Source organism: Charadrius vociferus, unplaced genomic scaffold, assembly GCF_000708025.1.
Source record: "Charadrius vociferus isolate BGI_N301 unplaced genomic scaffold, ASM70802v2 scaffold259, whole genome shotgun sequence".
Taxonomy (NCBI): Eukaryota; Metazoa; Chordata; class Aves; order Charadriiformes; family Charadriidae; genus Charadrius; species Charadrius vociferus.
Genome location: NW_009661368.1, coordinates 3,744,039 through 3,745,359, shown reverse-complemented (window position 1 = coordinate 3,745,359; position 1,321 = coordinate 3,744,039). Strand labels below are relative to the sequence as shown.

General features: G+C 63.1%; 1 protein-coding gene across 1 annotated transcript in view; it reads left to right on the top strand.

The window, feature by feature from the left end:
* The window catches only part of SLC12A5 (solute carrier family 12 (potassium/chloride transporter), member 5), a 13,964-nt gene that overhangs the window by 4,348 nt on the left and 8,295 nt on the right, over positions 1-1,321 (top strand). Inside the window, 1 exon segment of the mRNA XM_009893513.1 lies at positions 1,121-1,288. Coding sequence (XP_009891815.1) covers positions 1,121-1,288 — 168 coding nt within the window.

The window sequence follows — 1,321 nt, the reverse complement described above, 5'->3', positions numbered from 1 at the left end:
TGAGAATGTTTGCTGGGTGTTTGGGAGGCTCCCGATGGCATCCCACGCTGAGCTCTCATGAGGCAGATAAGGAGTCCCTGGCCGCTGGGTACAGCCTTTTCCTGCTGGTGACAGTCCTGCCGGGCAGGGGACACAGACACCCCCCCCCAGCTCAGCCAGTCTTTGTCAGGGCAGCAGATAGCAAATGCTTCTGCATGTGGCGAGCACAGGACAGAGCCAGGACCCAGCTCTGGGTTGGCTGGTGGTGAGGGCGACTGGGCTGGCAGCGTCTTGAGACGGGATGTCACTGCGCGGCCCCAGCAGACGTGGCTGGGGCTGGCTGTGCCTCAGGCACTGGATCTCCCTGCGGGAGAAACGTGCCTTTCTGAGGGGACGAGCCAGGCAGGTCTGTGTCAGTGGGGGCTGCCAGCCCCGTCTATCGCTGGAGGGCAGTCAGGGGAGGTCACGCGAGTGGCAAGGGGTGCCTAGCGCCCGGTGCTGAGGGCTGGTCCCTGTGGGGCCACTTTGGACCCGCTCAGCAGCCCCTTTGCAATGCCGCCCCGAGGGCTGTCAGCCTCTCCCTGCCATGCCTGGGTGCTGGCTGCTCTTTGCTGCTCCAGTTTCTCACCGCGATCTGCGGCCGAGGCAGCACGTGGAGGGACGCTAAGTCTGTTACATCAGCCCCGCACTCGTAATCCCATCAAAAACATTATCAAGTTACTTTGACACGATCCACTTTCCTTAAACCTGTGTTGATCAGCATTAATTATATTACCCTCTTAATTATTTGCTACTGCAATCCCATGTCAGCTGCTCCAGTATCTTGCAGGGATGATGCCAGCAGCAGGATGGACCTGCACTGGTCACCCACCTGCGCTGCTGGGCATGTCCCCAGGCTGTGTGTTTCTGCACATCTCTGACAGGCTTGGGATGCCCCGTCCGTCGCCTGCTGGATGCCAGCGGCCCCGGCTGCCGGCTATACTGGCTGCTTAGTGAGGCTGGGGCGGGGGGAGGCACTGCTGGACGCCCCCATGCTCCGTCCCTTTGGGCACCGGGACAAGAGGGTGCTGTGCGGGGTGAGGGCGGCTCTCCGGCACCTCCTCATGCCGGTCGCACCGCCCGGCCTCCTGCCTCCTCACAGAGAACCTCTGGAGCTCGTACCTGACCAAGGGCGTCATCGTGGAGAAGCGGGGGCTGCCCTCCGTGAGCCCCCCCGACACCCCGGTGGACATGGACCAGCCCTACGTCTTCAGCGACATGACCTCCTACTTCACCCTGCTCGTCGGCATCTACTTCCCCTCTGTCACAGGCGGGAGGCACCCACCGCCCCGCTGGCGGCGCC